Below are 23,216 nucleotides of genomic sequence, written 5' to 3' on the forward strand. Positions count from 1 at the left end.
GTCTACTCAAAGTTAGGTTTCTTTGCTTTAGTTAGGAACCTAAACGATGTGGCGTAGCCGCATTAGATATTTTTTTCATTTCCACTTAACAAACGGAAAATACCACCTACATTTGCCTGGTAATGCAATTGCTTCGATGCTTAGTAGCTAATGGTCAACAAGTTTTCTTGGGAACTACAATGGTAGGTCAACAAAACGGGCGTTAACACTATTATCTTTCGTTTGTCTTTAATTAAAATCAATTCTAATTACGATTTCAAGACGTTTTCAGGATTCGGCGAAATGACCCTTTCGGCGAAATGGCATTCGGCGAAGTGACCCATTCGGCGAAATGTCATTGGGCGAAATAACCCTTTCGGCGAAATGGCTTTCGGCGAAACGCTTTCGGCGAAATTACTCTGATCCGTATTTCCCACAAATTTATATTCAAGAACATGTAAAATTGTGTGATTTGAAATTAAATGGTTTGAAATCGAATGGAATAAAAAACAAAAGATCTATAACAACAGTGCGACTCAAACCGAGATATACTATAGATCACAAAGCATGAAAGTTATTCGACTGAGCCACAGAAGCACATATCTACTTAATGAATAATTGATACATATAGACCCATACAGTGCAGATCGCAAATTACACCTGTAAAATTCTGCACGAGTGGAATGTTGCGTCATTTAACAAGTTATGTTGCTATGAATCGTATTGTTTGCAGAAATATTTCACCTGCAAAATTCTTTTTTTTTGGTGTATATGATTAAAACAATTCATATATAGGTATATAGCGTACGACCACCAAACAAGCGGTCTTATCGTGAATTAATCTCCGCATAGCGCATGCCCACGCATGGGTTTGATCAGATCTAATTACGAAAAATCCCTTAAACTGTCACACTGATATTTCATCATTTTTTGCTACTCACACCCCGTACTAACGAAAACTCACTGCTTCGAACGGTCGAGAAACCTGCCAGCCTGCCTGGCTGTCACATTTTTCCGGCTGCCACGGAAAGCAATGCAATCTGAATTATTCGAAGTAGTTGCCTGCCGCTCCCGTCCCGTTTTCACAAATAGCTACCCTACCTTCCTCGGCACGGGTTTGTTGTTGTTGTTGTTCTTCTTCTTCTTCTGCACTGTGTTGCGACCCTTGGGTGAAGGTTTCCTTCTGGCATGATTTGTACGGATTTCCGAGCGCACATGGCATGTTTCGAGAAATTTTCCTCATCCTCTCTCATCCTCAAAGAAAGTACTCACCCTTTCAGTAGGGGGAAATCGTGGAAAGGACGGAGCGGGCGGCGAGAGCCTTACAACCCAGTTAGAAAATTACGAACGAACGGGGTTAAGGTGAGGGCTTAAGCTCGAATCATGATTTGCTGGGAGTGACGAGAGCACGGCCCAGGGAGAAAAGTTTGATTGGATTTAATGTTTTATGCAGTTTGGAACATATCCGATGGCTAACTGTTTAATGAACAACAACGTTTTCGTTCAACTTCGTGCAGAGTTTTGCCGGTAAACTTGTCTCAGGGACATTATAATTATAACAATGAAACGTGTAAGCAGACCGCTTCTGGACCTACGGACTGTGAATGTGTGCCTCCTAAAAAGTCCTAGACTAGACCATAATTAAAATGTTTTCACACCAACACGTAATGAGAAACCATTGGGATTAATTCGAGCGCTCTCTTAATTAAAACCCATTCAAGCGCAAACTGCGGCGTCCCTCTTGCTCGAATGCATTTGAGTGTGTCGCTCATCAGTCACAGTCTTTTCGCCCTCCTGTCACCGTCGCCATTGCCATCACCGTCGCCATAGTCGTCGTCGTCGTAAATTTCGCGTCGGAGCTTTTATTTGCCTGTTTTGCAGGAAAGATCGAAGATTCCGTCATCGGTCGCGGTCGAATAACCGGCCAGTAATGTCAATGGGAGCAACACGCGCTCATTCGTTCACTTTGTTTTCTTTGATTTGATCAACCAACACCGCATCCGAAGGAACTCAAACTTATCATCTCTCATTCCAGTTGACTACCACCCTGACCTGTAAACGTCGTCATCGTCGTCGTCGTCGTTGTCGTGGCCGTTGCTGTTTCAATCTTTCATTAGTGGAAAGACCCAAGTCATTTAGTCCCAGCGAGTGAGTTTGCTTTGCAGCTCCTCCTATACAGCGTCGAGAGATAGATAGCTAGATAGATAGATCGGCACGGCACAAACAACGGCGGCAAAAAAAAAAATATGTGCGCTCGGTTTGTTGCGAGATCTGCGCACTCTGGCGCTACTGCGGCGGTTTGTGTCTGTCCCGAGGCAAAATCGCTCGGTGTTGTGCTGTGCTCCGGCCCGGTTCGGTCCGGAGCTGTGCTGTGCTGTGCTGTGCTGGCTCGGTATCGCATAGCGAGGGCCCCGAGGGGTCCACCGCGAGAGGTTGCCTGCGTCCACGGAATTATTAGTGTGACGCGCTGGCATGGATTAGTAATAAGTTATGACATGATACGGACGAACAAGCTTTTGCTTTATAGAAAAAAAAAACTACCGGGCCTGTGTGAATGGTTTTCGCAGAAATGCAAAATTGTGCATAACGAAAGAAGAGGCCGGCTCGGTTTGGGGCGATTATAGGCGTTCGAGGGGCTGATTGGTTTCAGGCAAACCGTTTTTCGCACACTACGATGACAGTTTATTATCCCGTTCATCGATGATCCATTAATTTTTTGATCGCACTATGCCGAGAACTAAAATAAGTTCGGTATTAAAATTTTGAAAAATTGATTATGACACACACTAAGGAAAAAGGCGGGTGGGTAATGTCAGAAACACATCTAAAATGTTGTGAAAACGATTAAAAATAAGTCATTGAAAGCAATTTACATTCATCGATAAATTTAACGAGCTGATTTGGATTAAAATGATCTGATGGTACGATGTGATTAAATTCTGAAGCAATTCTCAGTGAAAAAATTAATGGTCCTGAAAAGGACAGTTTTTTGGAATTTCTTCGATGTTTATCAAGTTTAAATTTTCCCGAATACGACGTATTAACTCGATATCGTTTGGTATATTTAGTTTTTACTTGTTTGGCGTAAATGAAACTCAAAACAGGTTGACTACTGTGCAAGTTTATGTGACAGAAAGACGATGAAATTGAAATATTGTTTATTTAGTTTTAAGCATTACCAACTAAAACATATAAACTCGCATTTACGTTGGGACAGCAAAAAAACACACAATACGAGGGGTAACAAAAAGATTGTATTGAAAAATTGCATTTTTAATCACGTTTTTAAACTGAAGACGACCAGAACCTGTCAGCTTGGAGTGAAAATGTTCAGTTCAGCAACGCCATCGCACGGCATCACATTCAACATATCATGCCAATTGTATGGGTGCTCAGTGCTGCTATTTTGGCGCGCACGAATTTGACATTTCTCTTCCCTGCTTCTATGTACGAGATTCAATGCGGACTCACCTGAGGGCGCCATGCTCGAAAAAAGGATTTTGCCAATGATTTGTTCCGGAAATGTGAGAGCTTGGATATCTTGTTATTATGATGTCTTTGCTTCCACGTTGCCTACCTGTGTTCGATTTCCAAGCCCACGCATAGGGTCAGGAAGTTTGGCTGACCCGGAATGCGAATGACCCATAAGGTTAAAATTCTATACACTAAATTATGTTTAAGGATGTCGGTAAAATTTTACTGACTTTTAAACAACTAAACACTCAATAATCAGTTCAGTAAAAGTTACGTTTGCTGAATAATCGGTAGAGTTGCACTGAGCTGCTGTTCATTACTCAGTACCGACTTTCGGTGACATTTAGAAAACAATCTTCACATTCGTCTTAATCTGTGAAGTATAACTGTTTTTTTTTTTGGTAAATTATATTGGAGATCTGTGATAGGAATGGAGTGTAGAGATCTGTGTATTTTTTTAATTAAAACATGTTTTCTGACAATCAATTAATTTATTCACGCGTGATTAAAGATTGTTCTCACTTATATACACATATAACTATCGTATATCTTTCGGTTCTCATAACTATCGTTCCAATTAGTGTAGAATAAGGGATCGCCAATAATTGAGTGCTGAAATGAAGGCTGTAAAAGCCGTTTTGAGCATATTCGCCAAAAGAGAACCTACTTTCATGGACAGAGCTGCTAAATGTCACTATCAACTAGCAACTTTGCACGACGAAGATTGGAAAGTTTATGTCACCGGACTGCTGCCAACCAGGCTCTACAAATCATAATATGGAATTTTTTTACTTCAACAGGAAATAGGAGAATGAGAGAGAAAACAAAAAAGTCGTCTGTCTTTGACTGAGTATACTTCTACTTGGGCAAAGAACTATCGAGTATCTCATTTGACAGACACTGACCGTACCGATTACAGTTAACGATGATTTTAGTCAGTCTGTCAAGCTCATTTGACATGACTGACAATTTGCAACTCTGTTCATGGATCAGTATTATTTATTTTTTTTTTTTTTGTTTCCATTATAGAGGTTTTAACATTGTTGTCATTCACCTCTTCGGACCAGAAAAGTTTTCTGATCCTATGTGCGGGGTTGGGAATCGAACCCAGGTGGGCTGCGTGAAAGGCATCGACTTATCCATCACGCTATACCCGTTCCCCTATTATTTATTTTTTGCACAGTAATCAATTTTCACCACAATGTTTTCTCTATAAATATTGAAATTTTCACATCATTACTTCCAAAAATGATGTTGTGATTTGACAGATCTTTTAATTTCTACTAAATGTGTAGTGGTCGCTGGAATTTTTCATTGTTTTTGATTAATTTAATTGATAAAACTTTTACTGAGTTTGACAAAACAACCCCCTTGGGATGACTGTCGCGTCCACAAAGCAATAGACCGGAAATGGAGATATTATATTAAAAAGACACTATACTCTGTAGGCCGAAACGGTCAAATTTTTTACCTCCCTGGTGAACGACTAAAATGGTTAAGCCGGGTTAACAAAATGATAAAAAAAACAAGACATTTCAAAATTTACAGACCGTGTCAGTAAATGTTTCGTAATTTTGATTGAGGATTTGTCGATATTCAGTATTTTTCTGGCTGTAAATTTTACGTATCGTTCAGTGAAAAACTTGTTTTACAGATCGAAACCGCAAATATTATTACCGAATTGCATAAAGAGAAATATGATGTGTATAATCGAGATAAACAATAGTTTAATCGATCGTAAGAGTTAGATAAGATAAGAACAGCGAAAAAGTGAAACAAATGCAAAGAAGTTTCTCATTTACACGAGTGGAATTCCGATTGCTAGTTCGATTGGGATGGTTCATATCATGATTTTTTATTCATCACTACGGCCTACAATCTTATTCTATCTAAATATATATGCAGCTTATGACAAATATTCGCCATAACATAAACCCAAAAAACAACAGTTCTATTTATTGATAGTTCAGAATATCTCAATTGAATATCATACTGATGATAATTTACAATAATATTTTTGATTCTAACAAATGTTACTAAGCTGAATTAGAACGAGATGAACTATTTCATGATAAAGAATGAATGATTTCCTGATTATTTTATATTCAGCATGCCTTTCTCATATAAAAAAGGTTATACAATCACTGTGAAACCCAACGTGAAATTCCAACAGGAATGATATTTACTATTTTTCAAGATTTTCACACGCTTTCTACGTAGAATATCTACGATATAATTCCTAATCAGAAACAAGTAATATACGTGGATTTCTAGGAAACTCTGAAATAATGATTTTTAATAAAAACATGAAGAATCAATGCGAGCTCCAATCGATATTAGTTTTAAAAACAGCAAACGTTTGGATTTATTTATGAATTATTTTTTTGTGACAGAAAAGTAAAAATTTACGGATTAAAAATTTTGAATAATTTTTATTATTTAAAATTTAATATTTAATGCGGAGAATGTTTATGCATGTATTTAGCCAAATTTTTCGAAAAAAATCATTATTCAGACATTATATTTGTGAAGATTGTGAGTTTTCTACATGTACAAGGATTTCTACGTAGAAAACGTATAATGAAGTTGTTTACTTAGAAGACGTACACAACACAGAAAAACCCCGCAACTTTCCATTGTTGCATTACAATCGGTTCGTCGTGATCAGCAAATGTCTGCTTGTATGTATGTAACAGTTTTGTGCACTCAAATTTCACAAACTTCAAGCTGCAAATGAAAGGTCGTACCTTTCCATAGAACGCTATTAAATTTTATCCGGATCCGATTTCTGATTCCCGAATGAGTAGGTAATATGTGTAGAAAAATTGCAAACAATATGAAATCAGCTCCTCTGTGATAGCTGAACCAATTCTTACGAACTTAGATTCGAATTTAATGTCTAATAATCCCACAGAACAGAACTTCATTTATACAATTATACATAACATTGTAGAAACGAACAACGTTTTTATCTTGTATACGTATTATATAAGATCGAAAAAAATCGGAAACTCGATTAATTGTACAAAACTGTTGTCCAAGAAGTTGTAGGAACTCGATTCAACACTCTGAACAAATCGTACTCTGGATGAAGGGCCATCATTTTTGCGAATTTTCTTCAGAAATATCGTTCAACTAAGTTTTGCATCATAAAAAGCATCATTAGAACAACATTTTGTAATTTTTTCTTGTAAAAATATTCAGAAAAAAAATGGGTGAAGGAGTATTTTTGAGGACGCTTCTTAAAACTCATGATTTGCGGTGTCCACTGTATCTCAGCGCAGACTAATCAAAAGTGAACAAATCAAAGCAGCATAGTTAGAGTAGAAATTTTTCTAGACACCAAAGTTTCTTTTCATATTTTTTTAAATTTTTGTTGGTTGTTCAAAGTGAGAACTACGATTTTTCATCCAAAAATCCACATTTTTGTAGCTGTAAAACCTCCCCAAAGTAACAAACAACGAAAAGGAAAACGTTGGAGTGTGGTTTTTTTATATGTAGAAATTATTTGCAAAATTTGAAAAAAATTGGTGCAGTAGTTTTTGAATGACGATGGGCACGGACTTACAAAACCTGTTTTCGAGAAAAACGCGTTCGAAGTTTTTCGTCTATAAAATCAATGGAAACAATTTATTACTCAACAGAGCCCGTAGGGTCTAACGTTTTCAAAAAATCATATTTTTTCTTTTATAATTTGTTGTAATGAAACTTTTCAAGAATGTTTTGTCAAGTTTTTTAGTCAATCGAAGCAGAAATCTTGGGTCTGTGCGCCGAGCTCTCACTTCTTCGCAGTATGATAAAGGTTCATAACTTGGTGGGCTTTGTTCCAATAGGCTTGAAAATTTCACAGAATATTCTTGAAATGTTTTACTATCTGCAAATATAAAGAAAATAATAAATAATTTCTCAAAAGTGTTAGACCCTACCCACCCCGTAAACACTAGAATTTTATCGCCCAGTCAAACCCGAATAAAAAATATTGTAGGAAAACAATACGATGCTGTTACAAAGCTTTCCACTATTTTACTTTGACCATTGAAAAATATTTTAATATAATGTTATACACTGTTCAATTAATTGTGAACATGCTTTTTACAATAGAATGTATGGGTTGTTAGGTATCGTAACAATTCAAATCATAAAATTTTCTCATACATGTTTTCTAGGAAAACAATCAAATGTACAGTTTATATATAGTTTGAAACACCACGTGTACAATAAATTCAATTGTAGAATCGTAGAAACAATATATTGAATCGTTGGAAATGAAAAAAATCTTGTCAAGATACATTGTGAATCAATTTTTTATGCTGTAAAATCAATGATAAATTTTTTTACGGGAAGCACAATAAGTTTTCTCGCTTATCTTTTTTTTGGTTTTATCCTAGAAGTAACCATTTCCGAGATATTCAGATATGAATTTAAAGTATTCAGATTTCAAGTAAATAGCGGAATTTTCTTTTCAACAAAAAACGAACGATGATTTTTAATTTAGTTTCACAATTGTCTGCATCGGCTCATCGGCTTAAATTAATAAAACATTATTTCAAAAACGGATTCGCTAAATAAATCTTTGCAAACCGAAACAGTGACCTCATTTCAGGTAGAGCCCTAACCATACTGCAATCCGATGCTCGTCGTACGTAACATATGTTGAACCGGACCATCGAGCGCATCATCTCATCCAGATGAGATTCGTCGTTCGCCATCCGAGCGCCCCTCGTCGGTTCGGTCGGTGCTGATGAGTCCGGTCCGGTTCGGGCCCGGAGCCCGGTGCCGTAGTAGCACAGCACAGCACAAGCACACAAGGAGGCAGTGTGTCCGACACCGAAGCGAAGCGGAGATATGTGTTTTCAGGTTACGTCGTTTTACCGTTTGGCTCCGGCTGAGCTCGACTGCTGAGCTGAGTTGCCGCCGCCGTCGTCGTTCGAGAAGTGGCTCATAAACACATTTCTTTGTGCATGCTTTGATGGTTTTTACCATCATCATCGCCCCTCGTTTTGGCCGTCACTGCTGCTGCTCTGCTGTTGTTACTGGCCCCGGTTGTTTGCCATCGCCCCGTCGGCACACAACCGAGCAGAGTAGAGCAGAGTTGAGTCGAGCAGAGCAGTAGTGCCACGACGGAGTAGCAGCAGAAGAGCGCACAACGGGGTGGGATGGATGAAAACGGCGGCAAATTGTGAGGGAATGAGTGAGGCATTAGCCTAGAGAGCAGTATGGGAGTGCGATGTTTTGCTGTGTGTTTCGGTGCTCCGGTGCAGAGTTTCGAGTCGGGCCCGACCGGAGCACTCGCTCGAGCACCGGGCACCGGGACACACAACTCGTCCGTCGTAGTCGGGTGTACTTTCATTGGCTCATATAATACCCTCTGTCATGGACGAGACGAAGCGGGACGGGAGGAAGGGGGTTGTACACCGTGTGCTTGCAGAGCGGAATCGAGTCACCAGAGAATCTCTTTCGGTCGTCGCATTTTGCTGAGCACTTGGTTCCCCCTTTTCCTCGTCCCATTCCATGCCGTTGCCGTTGCCGTGTGCTGATTGTAGATGACGAGGTTAGGCAAGTTTTCAGAATATGCGATAACTCTGGCGGTGAGCAGCGCAGAGTTTTTCGTCCTGCTTCGGTTCACGCCGTCCGTCCGTCCGCCAGGTCCGTCCGGAGGGGTTGTGCATGTGATGGGTGAGTCCATTTATACCACTCACATACTGCAGGGCTGCTCCTCTGCCGAGCTAGCCGAGCTCCGCCGTGTGATGTTTTGCTGGCACTCTAGCGTGGCCAGGACTGACAGGCAGGCAGCAGAAACGGAACGAAACGAAACGAAACGAGAATTTCAACGTCAGTTCAATTTTTCAGAGTATTATAAAATAAATATATGGCGTACATGCCGCGTGTCAAGCTCTCGGCCGCCGTCGACGGGTATAAAACAGAATATTTAGTGTGCGGGGTTGTTGGTTTCGGGAATGGCAGTCAGGCAGGCAAGGCAAGCAGGCACAAAAGAATACTCAAACGACATACAAAACGAAGGAAAAAAAAAGAAAAAAAGTAAAAACGGGAGGGAACGGTCGACCATTTTTCCTCTGCGATTCCCTTTCCTTTCATGCACTTCATCCCCGTGAACGACTCCGGAGAGCGGAAATTGTGTGTACAATGTCAGGGACTTTGTAGGGGATTTTTAATTTGACAGGGTTTAGATAAAAAATGATCGGATGACAGTAACTTATTTCGAACAGCGGGGCTACCATTTCTGGCTGCATAATTTCTGTAATTAAAAGGATCGCCTGCTAGCGATGGCGAGTGGACATTTTTCCAGTTGTCCAGCAAGGATAACGAGGTATTTTACGCCGGACCGGGCGTAGGGATTTGGAACTAGTTTATATTTCTTTTTTTTTTTAATTCTTTCTGTTGTTGACCTGTGTGCTGCTACGCGCGTTGCCGTGCAACTGAATCCGATTTTTAACGAGATAAATTTTCACTTCGTTCGCCGTACGTTTGAGTGAAAAGCACAAAATCGTTTGGTCTATCGGTTCAGTTTTTTATTTGATATTCAGTGTTGTTGTTGATCTACCCTAATGAGGCATTGATATTTCGAACAATATTTGCTTTCCCAGCAGTAGCAGATGACCATCATCATCATCAGCATGCACCGTGCCTACTTTGAGTGATGAAGGTTTATAGCTGAAGCAAGCAGATTCCGGCTGCCCGGCGAAACGGAAGGATTGAAGCAACGAAACCAGTTTAAATTGGTAATCTTTATTGCTTTTATCCGTGCTTTGTCACCTTCTGTAAACTTGCTGTGGCAGTAAAATTGATTGTTTAAATGCACCGGCGGCGCGATGGTCACTGTGGAATATCCTTTCCGAGTGTAGTAACAAGAATTTTGCGAAGTGGAAGCGTGTATGGAAGCGCAGCATGACACATCAACATTCCTTTCCACACCAGGTTTACCGTTTTCTTTTGTGTGGAACTACGACGTGATGGTATGTGCAGTTTCTAAGCTGCAGGCTGTGTGGGCGGTCATGTAACCGGGGAACCTTCAATCAAAATTAAAAACTTATCGAAAAATATCTGACAAGTGATTTTGAAAGTTGATTTTTTTTAAATTAATGGCTAGCAGCATATGCAGTTAGGACAAAAAAAAAAAGATTCTGTGGTTTACTGTGACACGTCAGCGATGATGACGTCGCTGAATCGGAGAAAAATGTAACTGAAGCCAGACGAACCAGTGTGAGTGGGTGGAATCTCGTTTGAATGCGTTTTGTTAATTACAGCCCATGATGACCGACTGACTGACTCACTGGATAATAATTAGACAGAAAACAATAACTATAGTTTTTTTTCTACTCTTCAGAGTGAATTTGAATAATATTTAACATTCCATTGTTTCGTAGTTTTCCAAAAGATAATATGACTCTATGGTCTACAAGTTCCTATCGCATGCCTGGCATTTAGTTGAGAAACAATTCCATGCGAAATTGAAGGTCGATATTTTTTGATTTGGCTCAAATTTTTTATATGCATTTTTATGATCAAATGAGGCAATTTGCATTATCAGTTTGTCATTTTAACCGTAACCTTACACAGATGAAGATATTTTGTGAATTTATATCTATTTTTATGCACATATTTGGAGCAGAAAATTAAACCTAAAGTTACTTCACAATTCTGTACGTTTCAATATAATTTAAACGAAAAACTTATTTGAAATATACAGTATATTTTTACATTAAACGAAGGCGTTATTTGAAGTATACAGTTTTATGTATGTAAAATTATTTCATGCTACTATTAACATGTCGTGTAAATTTTATCATTTCTTTCTGTGTATTTTGGATAAAGAAATAAACAACTTCTTGAAAATTTTCAATAATATATATTTTAGAAACGGTGAGTCCGATCGATTTGGTACACGGAACCCCTTGCGATCGTGAAACAACCAAAATATTAGTTGTTTTTCTGAATTTGATTGGTTAAAATTTGGTACAACTAATCGATTGTTGTTTTTTCTAAACTGCCATTTTTGTCTTTCGATCAACAGAAACGATAGTTGAAATAACAAAATTTTTGGTTGAAAAGAAGATGCTGTCAGTTAGTCGAGACACACACCTTTCAATTTCAATAAATATTTTAGTTATGTGAGTTGAAAAACAAATCGGTTTTAGTTGTTTTAGATATTACGATTAGTTATTTCAACTTAAGCAAAATTAATGATTTTGAATGACAATAAAATATTCTTTATTGATGTACGTTCTTTTTTTTTAAATGAAAATTTTAGATATATAAAAAATATGTAATATTTAATATAAATAAAGTCGAACCGAATGAACTGATTTTTATTTTTTGAATCATTGCAACTTACAGTTTCAACAGATTATATGAATGAATATTAACCATTTTCAATTTAATCACTTTGTTCATACTATTTTTGTACATGACTTGAAGATAACATGATGCTCATTCATTAACATGCATTTCACGATGGAGAATCAAGTTGATTTTATGTCCAAAATTCAAACGCATACAGTTCACTGGGCTCTAGTTTTGGTTAAACACGTTCTGTTAATTCCAAAATCTCTAACGGCTATCAGTTCTGTGCATAGCACTACTTTATATCAATCGTTTCTTCTTGTTTAATTTATCATCACATGAATATTCTGACAACTAGTGTTATGATAAACATTAATTTACTATCATTCAAACGTTACTCTTCACGAGTTTTACAAACGTATAATAAGCGAATTTCGTTTGCATGAAAATGTTTAAGAAACGCGTTTGAATTTCAACTAAAGTAATGGTTGATTTTTTATTGCGATTTTTGTTTTGCTTTGTGCTGTTTTTGACATTAGACAGCATTAAAAACAACATATTTTTCAACTACTTCAGTAAGCGCAAATCAAATAGCAAATTGGTTGAATCAACTAAATATTAGTTAAAACAACAACTGCAAAAAAGAAAAATTGCGAGATCGTAATTTTTTTATTGCAGAGTTTTCCAGGTATTTAACAATTATAAGCATTGTTAAATAAAAATTATGTTGCTAATTTTTATTGTAAAAATAACAACTAAAATTTAAATCTCAAAAAATGTATTTTTGTTTTATTTTATTTGTTGTAGCTAAAGTACAAAATAAAATACTGTTAAAATTTTAAAATGAAGAAATGAATATATTGAAAATTTTTTAAAATAGAAATGTTTTTTTTTATATTTTTCAACAAAATTTTGTGAAAGAGCGTTGAATTTTCAATAAAAAGGTTGTTCATCAAAATTTGGATACCGATCTCGAGAGACAGCGGTTTGAAAAAAAATTCCGAAAAATTTTTATTTTTGTTACCATTGTTTGAAAAATAAAAAAAAACTTTTTTTCGTGATTTTTAATAATTTGCAATATTTTGAAAATATGTACCTTTTTACAATATTATTTCTCTAATCTATAAATTTAACATTATTTTATTTGGAACTCAAAAAAGTAAAAAAAAAACATTTTTTTTAATATTTGAATTTTAACTTTCATTTTTAAAATAAAAAATTAAATAAAAATGTTCTTCAACTGTACTAAATATGTAAAACATAGTCCTTATAATTACCTAAAATATTACAGAAGATACCAAATCGATCGGACCCGTCGTTCTTTGTTCATTTGTCAAAAGTAAGGCAAGAGCTAAAATGACAAACTGGTGATGCAAATTGTTTCGTTTAGTAAGAAATAACGCCTATGCAAATTTTGAGCCAGATCAAAAAATACAAAAAAAAATAAAGTTTCAAAACAAATCTCATTTACGGTGGGATTGCTCTAAGAGTTTAGCTTAAACTATACATACCTTAGTTTTACAAAAGGGACTTTTTTATTTCTCTCAATTTTACACTATGCCTTCGACTTATCATGCATTTCTAAGGCATTTGGCATCAACCAAAAATTTCTTCCATTTTGCGGTTTTTTTTACGCGAATTTCCAAAGTTACGCGGTCTCAAATTCTCTAAGTTCTGAAGTCGATTTATACAAAACAATTTTTTTAGATAACATCAGATCAAGATCTTTTTTATTCATTTCTAAGATATTTGGCATCAAAAAAAATTTTTTCTTTAGTTTTAAGGTTTTTTTACGTGATTTTCCGAAGTTACGCGTTTTTTTTTACTGGGATTTGTAAAGTTACACGTTTTGTGCGCGATTTTTTCTACGCGGTACGTATCTCCAGGTAAAAAACACCTAAATATTTAAAAAAATGAATTTTTGATTAGTAATTTTTTTATATTTAGCTGTAGTCCAAAGTAAAATACTGTCAAATTTTTAGAATGGAGATACTGTCAAATTTTTAGAATGGAGAAATAATATTTGAAGAAGTTACATATTTTCAAAATAATTAAAACTTAAGGAAATCATGATTTTTTTTAAATTTTCAACAAGATTTTTTGAAAGTACGTTAAGTTTTCAATAAAAAGAATGCTTATCGAAATTTTGCTACTTGCTACCGTTCTCAAGGTACAGTGATTTGAAAAAAAAACTCGGTAAATTTTTATCTTTGTAACTTTTGTTGAAAAATTTCATAAAAATTTCATAAAAATTTCATGATTTTCAAAAATTTGCTTTATTTTAAAAATATGGTCCTTTTTCAAATAAGGTCCTTTTTCAAATATTATTTCTTTATTCTGCAAATTTGACAGTATTTTATGTTGAACTCAAAAAAATGAATTGCAGTTGAATTTTAACTGTAATTTTTAAAATAAAAAATAAATGAAAAAAAAATTAACAGTACTAAATGTTTTACATACATAGTTCTCAGAATTACCTAAAATATTGCAGAAATACACCCAATCGATCGGACCCATCGTTATAAATTACTGAAAATTTTCAAGGGATTTTTTTCTTAGTTCATTTTCAAAAGTAGGCATAGAGCAATATGGTAAACTGACGATTAAAATTTTTCAGTTTAGCCACAAATAACGCCTGTGCATAAAATACAAGAAATTAAATTTCAGAACAAAACTCTCATTTGCGGTGGAATTGTTTCAAAAGACCAGCATTAGATATTAATTAGTTATCAGTAATATGCCTATGTTTTATAAAAGGAACTACACTAAGGTCTTTTTTATGTGGTTTTTTATGCGACTTTTTTATGCGAATTCAGAGTTATGCGGGCGGTTTCCCTTCTGCGGTTTTTATGCGAATTTTCAGAGTTATGCGGTTTTTTATGCGTTTTTTTATGCGATACGTAAACTCGCATAAAAAAAGATTCTATGTATTTTTATTTCATTATTACGTTATGCCTTCGACTTATCAGTTAACTGACAATTTATGTTGAACTACGAACACCTCCTACCGTTTCCAACGATTCACCATAAGCTGATAATACACTAATGTATGGTCGAATACGAAACATTGAAATAAGTACATATTTATGTGCACTTATCAAACACCCTGGATAACTACTATCTATTGACGGTCAGAAAACCGTATTTAAGTTTCGTTCTTTCGGCATTTCAGTAAAGACATAGAACTTCCGGGCAAAGCGGGTATTACAAATAGAATTGTCTAAATGTCTGCCTAGCGCGTTAGGCTGAACCGTTACGCCGCGCTAGCAGTTCGATATTAACTGCTAATGCACTGATATTTCGAAGACGAAATGTAAAAATAAGAATTTCTAACCAGTTGTGGTCGATAACTTAATACACAAGTAGTACCTGTAATTTATTCGTAGCAAAAAAAAAACACAGATATTTTTTACTTAAAAAAAATCGCGTAACTTTGGAAATCCACTTAAAAAACCGCAAAACTAAAGAATTTTTTTGTTGATGTCAAATATTTTTAGAAATTTATGAAACGTTCAGATCTGGTGTAATCGCAAACCCAATTTTTTTCGAGAAAAATCAACCGGAATGAAAAATTTTGAAATATTTTGTGAGCAAATAATAATTGCCCTAATGTCATCATAATTTTTCTCTGTAGTGCAATATTGAGACAATACTTGTGTGAGATATTAATTTCAACTGGTTTCTGAGAACTTGTAAAAAACCTTAGAAAGATTTAGAGTATGGTTTGATTTGTTCAGTGGTTCTATGTGTAATTTTCTTTTGAAGGTCCATAGTAGGATCACAAGAACGTTCATTAATATTGATGTTGATGATATGAGAATTGAATTTAGTTTGAGCTTTTGGAACTGATAGATTCACAGCTTCTATCATATCAGCTAATCTTTTGTTGTATCGATATCAGCCGAATTTTCCATTGTTTTCGGTTTAAAATCTGTATCTCAGCCGGTTAGTTATAAGATATATATAGAAGGTAGAATATAGAACAAACTGAATTAATCAATATTTTATTTGAAGTCCTGAATGTTATTGGTAGATGAATCAAAGTCTGTTTGAGTAATCAGTTCACCACAAAAGTTACATTGATCTGCTAGAACCAGATCAATTGTGGGAGGATTTCTAAAAAAAAACTGGTTTGGCTATTTGGAAATAAAATTAACTAGAAACCAGCGGAGAGTTCTTTATGAAGTATTTTCTGGTCATTTTTCAGATTATTCCACGACAGATGCTTAGCATTTAGAACCCTGTGTAGAAAAAAGTCATTTGTTTTATTTACTCATCATCGCATTGAAATTGTAAACATGTCACTGTTTTTAAAATGGGACGTCATGACGGATTTATCTATCGTTTATTGACCAACAATTATATGGAAAAATGATGGTGTTTTAGAAGAGCCAGGTTTGGCAGCAGAACGGATTTGATGAATTTTAGGTATGATTAGATTTTATGGGGTGAGAATTTATTTTTTTTTTGTCTGGCATCTTCTAAAGGTTCAGTTTTTGCAATGGCTGAGTGGAACCATATATTGGAGAGGTCAAATTATTGAGAGACTCTCAGAAAAGATGATTTTTTTAAAGATACACTCAGAGACAGGACTCGAACCTTCATTCTTATGCAATCTGTGCATAAGCGTTGCCATTTGCGCCACCCTGAGCTGTGGTAGAAACAGTTCTACCACAAGACTGGGATTGGTAAGCTGCCTTGGGATTGGTAAGCGAGGCTAGCTGCCTCACGACCGGCATCATATACCCAAACATCTTTACTGTTCAACAGACAATAAACACTAGTCTTCTCGCTCTATTCTTCCGCTCAAGCACTGGTTAGGAGCGAATATTCATATTCGCTTGCTACCTTCTCTATTTAAAAAAATCTTCTGAGGGTTTCGTTCATTAAACAAACGAATCATCCGTTCATCGTGCGTTGCGGTTTTTAACCTATCCCGAGCCCCACTGTCTGGCAGTGGTTTACAGAAAAAAATATGTTTCCATGTACTTTGTATGTGCTTTGTCCAGGACTCAGGGAGGTGTTGACTGAACCGAATTCCGATGAACCATTTCGTATACAGAGCAAATCGTGTTCCGCGGTCACCGTTCCATCGAACAGCCCCGTCTAAATGAAATGTTTGCATCAATTGGATTCAAACATTACAGAAAGACTTTCGATGTACTTCCAGCACCGGAACCCGAGAACCGGTATAATCGAAGACGGTACGTACGGCCATCAACTAACATAACGTACAAACTCTACTAGTTTTTATTCAAATTTTGAAGATTTTGTACGATTTTGCCATCGTACTCTAAATCGGTAATAGGATCCGTTAGACCATCCATCTCCAAAAAAACCAAAAGAGATTATTTGACACACACACACACACACACACACACACACACACACACACACACACACACACACACACACACACTGCTCAGTTCGATGACCTGCGTCGAATGGTATGTGACACTTTTTACTAGTCAGTTTTTCAAGTGATTGCATAACCTTTCTATATGAGAAAGGCAAAAACGTTATTCTTATAAGACATATTTTGCTTTTTCGTCAAATTATGTAAGGATGATATGCAAAAGGATAATTTATGAATTGCAAGGAATGCTGACAGTCACGCTAAGGGGTTTAATACACTTCAGCTATCGGATGTCTAGACGAAATACTTGATCTATTTGAAGGATTTTCAATAGTTTTCGCGTTTCAAATGAGTTATTACATACAAACCAATTCGCACCCTCTCATTCTGCTACTAACGCAAAATTCGATAGCACCCAGTCGATGCCGTTCTATTGACCAAATGGCATGTCTGGAGAATATCTCAGTCATTTAGGAACGGTGACTTTATACGTTTATAAGTGTTTAAAATGGTGAAATGGGGTCCCGCGATTTTCAAACCATTTTTCCATCGTTGGAAGCAACAACAATATTTCAAAGAAATATTAATTTTTCAGCATGGATCTAATACAGACATTCAGTTGATTTAACAGTATTTCGAACATTGTTTAACTATAATGTTCTTGATGATAAAAAAATTCAGAGCACAACTCATTTAAAAAATTCACTACTAATTCACACACCTGCATTCCAATTTTCCAACTGTCGTGAATGATCTATCCATCCATTCATCCTACGGTAAGATATTACCAGCCGAGTAACGCAATTATGAAAGTGAACTTCATCAAACAGCACCGGAACCCGTTCCAGCGCTGCTTAGTGCAAGCTTCCACCCAAGAATCCCCAACCATCCGGGCGAGAGGTGGACGAGAGCTGTTGTTTTTGCTGGTGGTCAAATGAAATGATCCACTGATCCGAGAAAGAACATGATTCTCAAACCGGAACCGGAGACTGGTCCCCTTTTTGGAGTTAGCCTTGGGGTTTGTGTTGAAGAGGAGAAGCGTGCGCCCGCGCACCAAACCGAGTTCTACGAGTTCGGAGAAGGAATCGCACATAAAACGAAAGATATTGCAATAATTGAATGACGTCAATTAATGTCAAAAATGTTATTATACATCCGAACAGCACAACAGCCGTCAACCAGCCGTTTCTGGTGTTCGGGGAAACCGAACCAAATGCGGGTACGACGACGGCCGGTAACGAGCAGCTTGTGCTTGGCCCGGTGTGCGGTTGTGGGGAGGATAAAATGTGGCTTAGAGTCACGTTTCACCGCAGCCAGGGTTCAACTGTTGTGGTGGCTATGCTCCGTTGAAAAGAAAAAAAAGAGCAACTCAGAAGCATAGAAAAACAGGAACGTCATCCGTCTTCGCCATGCTGCTGGAAGCTTGGGGAAAAAGAGAAACGTGCAGGTGCTGCTCGACCTCAAAGACAAATGTTGTTTGCTGTGCGTTTGACTTGGGGAAATGGAGCATAAATAGAACGTCGCCAGATCCCTAGAGTGGTACTGACACAACTGGACTGCCGGAAACCGTTTTCTGTACGATGTTTCGTTTGATAGATGCAAGAGATGTCGAGGGAAAAAATTCGTTTTAGCGCATTCCACTAATCTTGTATCATTCACGTATAGCATGAATAAATTGAATCCCATGTGACTTCCTGGTGGAAGTCTACTTTATTCAATGGATTGTATATAAAAATCATCGTAATAAAATCACAAAATTTTATATTTTATTCAAAATCAACATAACATTTATAATTGCAAAATTCGTAAACGCAGGAACTTTACACTGTTCGCTTCTAACCCCAAACGCTCTGGACCGAAGTTCCGGGGACTAGCCTTTCCGGCTTGATCACTGAAGCTTTCCACTCTAACCAAACTCTACACCGGAGTGTCAATTAAGAGCTAGCCAAAAAATATAATGAATAATGAGAAAAACTCTCGTCGCCAAACATTACTGCGCTGTGTGCTGCCCACCCTCTGCGGCAAATGGTGGTTCGGCGGGTGGTCACTTGGTGGGTCACTCGCGCTGGGAATGGAATGGCGGGGCTGTCGCGTTGCAGTGGGATGCCCGTCCATGCGCCCGTGGTTAGGTGATGAAAATGCCAACGAGATGCGAAAAGCATGGATTAATGCAAATATTTGCAAATGCAGCATAATGATACTGAAAGTTGTCTGAATACGTTGGGAATTAATGAAAAATTGAAAAATAAATTATGTTTGTTCGGATGTTGAAGTGCGCGCAATTCACAGCGTGTCCGACGCGTATCGTTTTTTGAAAACGATGGTGGGGTTTCGGGCGATCCCGGTTACCATCGAACGGACCCCTGAATGGGGCCCGACTCACACTCGGACCCGATTACAATGGCGGGGGGCAAAATCAAACTCCACAGAAGAATTAAATTAATTTCGTTATAATTCAGGAGTGAAATGAAACAAAAAAATATATGCACAAACCACGAGTCTGTTACTCGTGGTTTGTGCATACCTATTTTTATTATCGACGCAAAAAGAGCGTGAGTTGAGTCGGTTAGCAATTGTCACTTCGGGCATGAACCGTCCGTGCAATTTCGAGGGAATCGAAACTGACAGTTTGTGCTACCACGGGGCAATTAATCATTCTTATTCATTTTTTTTTAAAGTGCACACACATACTCACACAGAAAAAAACGCCAAAATGGATTAAATTTTGTACTTATCGATGTGTTTTTCTCTCTCCTCAGGATTCGACGGGCCAAAACAGTAATGACAGCTCGAGTGGTGGTGGAACAGGTGGTGCTTCCGCTGCTTCCGGTACGCCCAATTCCCAGGGCATGAGGCCTAGCCCGTCTCCGACAGGTTCATCTGGGTCTCGATCTATGTCGCCGGCAGTTGGTAAGTGTTTTGGACCCTTTTTTTTTTTAATGATGCGATAGATTTCAGGTTCCAATGTACAATGAAATGTTATAAATTAACTTTTATACTTTTATTTTTAAATTTTAAAAACAATACTTTGTACAGTTCGTGTCAAAGGAAACAGTACGTGATATTATTTGAAGTCTCAAAGATGTATCTGTCTCTCTTATGTGGCATGATCGTACGAATAAAGAGCTAGATATATTAAAGTGTAATATTTATTTTAAAATGAGTACGCGATGCGTTTTGAAGCTAAAAAGAAATGTAAAATGACTAAAACTGTCATTTCATTCGACTGCTAAATTAATAAACCAGTCTATCAAAACGTATCAAAGAACGCTCACTGGCAACTCTTCACACGACTGAATCAGTGCCATCAAAGAGAGACGGATATCATCGCAATAACGAAAATCCGGCATGGCTCATTCAACATAGAATCGACACCAGTGCGAGAGCGAATTTCTCTCGATGACATTTCTGAGAATCAAAGGTTAGCACGCTGCTGTGGAGATCCTCTCTGAAGCAACAAACGGTAGCTTATTCTCGTTTTGGGATCCGATTCTATACGGGCAGTTGATAATAACGATAAAATCGTTTTTCTGTTGCCGCTTATTCTATGTGCATATAACCTTTGTATAAGTTGTGTCTATGAAAATGTCTGTGAATGCTCCACACAAGGGTTTTGAAATATTGCAACCTAGTATGAGAATCATCGAGTTGAATCATCGACTCGATTTTCTGCGATAATTGTCAACTTTCGATTCACTCTTGGGAAATTCCACACAGCAACGCTCATTATCAGACTGTAATTTTTTTTAAGGGCCGAGAAATACTCAGAGTATGAAGTGGAGCGAAGGAATGTAGAAAAATTCTCTCGCGGTTCATGCATTGAGAGACTCGAGTTCTTGTAGCATCTTCTACCGGATTGAAAATGTTGTATATAATATAGATAGCAATATAGCAGATTCTGTCAAATTTTCGGCAATCACCAACACTGGAAACATCACTTTCCGACTGCCACCTGGTCCATGCTCAGTTGAATAAGAAGGGAATATATAAGAGTACCAACACTATCGGACGAATATGTTTACAAGAGGTGGAAGAGAAATGTCGATCCTGCTACCTTGAAACGGTTGCTAACATTTGCATTAAAAAATGGACTTTTTCGAATAGTAATAAAAAAAAGTTAATACAGATAATCGCTTTTTATAAATTTATCATGGAAGGTATTTATTTTAGGCGGACTAAAACTCAGTTTTCGCGGCAAAATTTCACTCGGAGTAGTGGGCCGACGCCAGATCCGACCAGAACACCGCCTCTTCGCTCTTATGGTATTTTTTGATGAACGACGCAACTTCCGGGAGGCATTTTGTACTATAAATTTCCCCGTTGACGGCCAGTCCGGAGCGAAAAAAGAGCGGCTTTGACATCTCATTCTCGCTGATTGTCAGCCACAGCAGCACTTCCTAGTGGAACTTGGTGTGTAAAATGAACTTCACATCGGAGCTCTTTTCCACCGCCACGTCACGAAATATTGACTAGACCATCTTATTCAGCCGCAGCTCCGAAACCAGTAGACGTGGCTTCCGCTTTCTGACATGTTCGGCAGGTTCGTCCGGTTGCACCGACCTCCCGGCCAAGCACAGGTAGCGTTGTAGTCACTTTTCTCCCGGTCTTCCTCTATAGCTTCCTTTGGAGCTTCTTGTCACTCCGAATCATCTGCCGCCGGGAACTGCCGGGCTTTCTTTTGATGCTCTCATTCTTGGCTAATAGTGACAAGATGTTGTTGTTGCCGGAAAGGCCTTATCCGGCGTCCACAAAGTAGCGCACGATGTCCGTTTCCGATGCGGCGGAACTCCTGAACGGAGTTGCTTCACTGTTTTTGCCATCACTGATATAGCTGTGAAATTTTGTCTTATGACTCATGGGTTACTATAATTGATGCTGCATGGGTAGTTTCGTCAGTAAACCGATGGAAAATAAGCAAATTTTTATCAGTTTTGTTAAATGCAAACGTTATCTCAAACCTGAATTTTAGAATCCTATTAGGAAAACATAGGTTGACATCTTGTGCGTTCTTGAAGCTATCCTTTGATTTACTTGCTCATCAACGCATTGAAATTGTAAATATGCTGCATTTATTGTTTATTGACTAGCAGATACATTAGAAAAAAAAATGTGTCGAGGCAGCCGAACGGTTTTGCCGAATCTTAGGTATATGAATGATTTTAAATTGAATTTTGTTGCATGAGAATTTAAAATTTGTTGTCTAATAGGACATTATTAATAATTGGTTTTACGGTTTCCATCACAATCAGAGCATGACAATTCATCTGTGGGTATGGTTCATTGAACAGACGTGCTTGCATGCGAATTACTACAATTTAAATAGCGTATGTCCATATGACAATTTGTTGTACCACGGCCGAAGCTCTGGCAATGACGATGCTATAATTTGCCCGCCGGACTGAGATTTCTACTTTCACTTTCGGAAGGAGCTAAGAAAGCTCTGTAAAAATGCTTTGGAATTGCAGGTCGTCCGTTTGAGGGATTGTTGTTTCTCATTGATTTATTTTTCTTATTGATATATTTTCAAACATATGTATACCAAAAAAAAAATAATAAAAACAGTAAAAACCAATTCTAGCCTATTTCAAAAACCGGGACCTATCTCGCAAACCGAGAAAATCGAGAAAAAAACATGAAATTGAAATCGGTAATTCACTTGCCACTCTGTTGCACATATTTAATGCCTTCGGATATATTTTCAAGTGCTGAAACATGTAAATTTACATCAGATTCATATGAATATGTAGATTTGCGTTACTTGTAAATTTATTGTTTGGCCGTGTAGGTTCAAATGAAACGGGCTTATGGGTCTATACTGCTCTATTGAGTTTTCTCCGATTCCAGATATACAGCGTAATAATCTTCAAAATTTCGTGGCAGCACAAAACAGGTACAAATCTACCGAATTCAACTCAAAATTGCATTAGGCTTAAAACTCTTGAGAACTTGGCTTAGAACTCGTTAGATAATGCACAACTAAACTTTACCCGGTTCTGCTTTTCCGGTCCGAGAGCTTGGATGTAATGGTAAAAAATCACCAACTTGGAAGTTTCATTGTTTGCTAATATACACAAAATTGGAAAAGTATCATAGCATAACCAGGTGA

At 37.3% G+C, this 23,216-nt stretch overlaps 1 protein-coding gene across 7 annotated transcripts in view; it reads left to right on the forward strand.

Annotated features, from left to right (window-relative positions):
• The window catches only part of LOC131427882 (trithorax group protein osa), a 483,794-nt gene that overhangs the window by 414,625 nt on the left and 45,953 nt on the right, over window positions 1-23,216 (forward strand). For all 7 annotated transcript variants that reach the window (XM_058591445.1, XM_058591447.1, XM_058591443.1 and 4 more), the window contains one exon: window positions 19,870-20,020. In XM_058591445.1, coding sequence (XP_058447428.1) covers window positions 19,870-20,020 — 151 coding nt within the window. The remainder of the gene's footprint in view (window positions 1-19,869; window positions 20,021-23,216) is intronic.

The sequence above is a fragment of the Malaya genurostris genome, chromosome 2 (genome assembly GCF_030247185.1).
Source record: "Malaya genurostris strain Urasoe2022 chromosome 2, Malgen_1.1, whole genome shotgun sequence".
Lineage (NCBI taxonomy): Eukaryota > Metazoa > Arthropoda > Insecta > Diptera > Culicidae > Malaya > Malaya genurostris.